The 2897-nt window shown below is 39.9% G+C and overlaps 1 protein-coding gene across 1 annotated transcript; it reads right to left on the reverse strand.

Annotated features, from left to right (window-relative positions):
• Window positions 1–266: 266 nt before the first annotated feature.
• On the reverse strand, window positions 267–2542 carry LOC145802856 (uncharacterized). The gene is made up of 3 exons (XM_082895648.1): window positions 2438–2542; window positions 1653–2356; window positions 267–813 (listed from the first exon to the last, which is right to left on the reverse strand). Exons 1-3 carry the CDS (start codon window positions 2540–2542, stop codon window positions 267–269), a joined length of 1356 nt encoding a protein of 451 aa, XP_082751774.1.
• Window positions 2543–2897: the final 355 nt, after the last annotated feature.

The following is a 2897-nucleotide window of genomic DNA, read 5'->3' on the forward strand; positions in this document are numbered from 1 at the left end:
AACAAACCCACATGCGTGAGCTTATTTAGTTTTCACATCACGAAAACGTTGTGATGTCCGAGTTTAAATGAACGGGAAATAATGTTGTAAAAAAAATAAAATGTACAAAGTTCAATGAATTGGGAAAAAAGCCACAACCCGACACAGAAAATAAGCATGTTGTGATATGACTAAATCGGCTCCTTGCATGTCTTCCTGTTGTGGTTGCCAATTTTTCCACACCAACCACAACGGATCCGTTGCACAACCTCACCCTTTGATGGAATTCATTTACGTTTCGGCCTGCCAGGCGGATGCTTCACCTTTGGGGGCGCTATCATAAAATCATTTGGCGTAAATGCCGGCTTCTCAACAGTTGGAATCGGATATATTGTTTCGCTATACGAAGCTTGGAATTCGTCAATATGATAGTACGTTTCAATAGAATCGTATATATTCTGTCCATTATTACGGAAAGCAACAACAAAATAAGCACACGAAAACCCATTCAGCTGCCACTGGAAACATGAACATAATCGCCTTGCCACGTCAACCAAAATAGAGGGCTGACTGTGCACCTCGTAAACATTGTCATCAGCCTGACTAACACTCCAACCCCTACTGTCATTATACGCCGTGACCAATTTCTTCTCCATTTTCGGGCATAATACGTCGGTCCATTCCCTTGCCTTGACTCTACGCTCCGCCATTTGTTCCATTATTTGACCCCTAACCATGTCGACCAACCTAGTAATTAGAAGATGACGTGCCTCCCATATCCAGTTGTTAAAAGATTCAGTTGTGCTCGACCACATCCCACCGTAACGTTGCCCCCTGAAAAGGGATAGTAAATTTGTACACAAATTTATTTTTTAAAAAAACAAATTACAAGCATGTTAACGTATATATTAAATTGGAAAAAATGAAGCCATTAAAGTACTACGCAGAACGGGTTCAATCATACTTACATGAAATACATGTTAGCCCAGTGGGATGGATGCAAGTCTTTCAAGAAGTTTTCAATTACAGCCGAGCGACACTTTTTTAGCACCTCTATTTTCTGATTAAAAGATGGTATAGTAGGCACATAAGCACATTCTCAGAGCTTCCGCATCAACCCAACATATTTCATTCGGTCTCTCAAATTCATTTGAAGATGTAGCAAACAAAATTTGTGATGTGCTGAATGGAAAATAATTGGCATAGATTGCAAAAGACCCGCGTGACGATCAGATACAAACGTCAACGTAGGCCCATTACCCACGACTTCTTTAAGATTCTGTAAAAACCACTCCCAATTTTGTTGATTTTTAGAGTCAACAATTGCAAAAGCCACTGGAAACAACCCTGTAAAAAATAGTAGACAAGCCGTATTTGGAGTACACATCATGGAAATGCAAGAAATGTTAGTACACCTGAAATCCTGCGTGCAGTACATATATATGTGAAAGATTCATAAAATATAATCAGAACTGAAATGTGACTTTTTTTTTCCTAGTACAAAATAAGGGAAAAAATTTGATACGTCACCTTTATTGCCATCTTTCGCGGTAGTAGCTAACAAATTCCCCTTGAATCTGCCTTTCAAAAACGTGTCATCCAAAAAAAGTAACGGCCGACAATGGTTGAACCCATCTATACATGCACAGAATGATATAAAATACTGAACGAACCTCCCAGTTTGTTGGTGAAATTCAAGGTTAATGTAACTGTTTGGGTTCTTTTCCATAACAGAATCACTATACCACCTAAGTTGTTCGAATGACATAGCGTGATCTCCATAGACTTCACATTTCGCTTTCTCAACCTCTAACCACGTAACCCGGTAACTAATATCCAAACCGTAGTCATTTTTCATATCAAAAACAATGTCTGTAGGACGCGTCAATGGTTGAGCACGCACCCGATCTGCGACAACGCTTGAAACCAAATCAGACCCCATACGTGGGTTTCTATGTGTTTGAACAGCAGCTCCACAATTGTGCACACTATCCAACTTCTTAACGCATAAAATCCTATTCGATGACAACACCCTCGCATGCACCAACCACGTGCATCCTGTGGACTCTACAAACTTACAAACTGCCATAATGCGATCTGGATCATTTTTCAAATACTTGAATTGAAACCCGCGTTCCACAGCATACTTGCATAATATTTCCCGAAATTCATTAGCACCACCGACGAAACATTGTCCAACATGGGTAATCCTGAATGCCCATTGAGCAGACAAGAACGTCTTTGATTTATTAGGATAATATTTTGGTAACAAATCTGTCTGATCATCCATACCAAATGTCCGATTACCAAAATTCGACGTCTGACCTTCATTACAATATGCACCCCCGTAGTTACCACCCACCGGAACATCCTGGATCTGAATAAGAACATCGAAATGGTTCAACCCAAATGACTTCGCAAGGCACAACATGTTTCAGATATCGTCATCATTGTCAACCTTAAACTTCTTATACCCAGGGACATCCCATAACATATACATCGCATCCCGTACCAAGTCGTCGAACTTCCCACAAAGATCATCGAGCAGCTGTGTGAATGTCATCGCGCGATGTAACCAAGCAACAACATTTGTTTGCCCGTAAGTGCACAACAACAACACATCATCCATACCTGTCACGCAACCCGTAATCGAACCATTAGACGGGTAATGCATACGACAATGAATGAATAATAACATAACAATTGGCATTACGCAGCAACGATTCGCAACTGATTTTGAAAAATAGTGGACTAAAAAACAGCACGTAACAACCATGAGATACTCAACTCACCCATACTTCACACACTTAAAAAATACCTTACACATTGAACCAATTCCAAAAACAAAAATAACAACACTCATTGGCAGTGAAAACACCCAACTAAAAAAATTGAAAACCAAATACCATCGACAAACA

Source organism: Camellia sinensis, chromosome 11, assembly GCF_055761805.1.
Source record: "Camellia sinensis isolate YWXY chromosome 11, ASM5576180v1, whole genome shotgun sequence".
NCBI lineage: Eukaryota > Viridiplantae > Streptophyta > Magnoliopsida > Ericales > Theaceae > Camellia > Camellia sinensis.

Coding starts and splice junctions, on each gene's coding strand:
- LOC145802856 (XM_082895648.1), bottom strand. CDS start 2,542: ATGACATTCACACAGCTGCTCGATGATCTTTGTGGGAAGTTCGACGAC. Junction 2,357..2,437: donor CTGGGTATAAGAAGTTTAAG/GTTGACAATGAT, acceptor GTTCTTATTCAG/ATCCAGGATGTTCCGGTGGG. Junction 814..1,652: donor TTTCACCAACAAACTGGGAG/GTTCGTTCAGTA, acceptor ATCCCTTTTCAG/GGGGCAACGTTACGGTGGGA.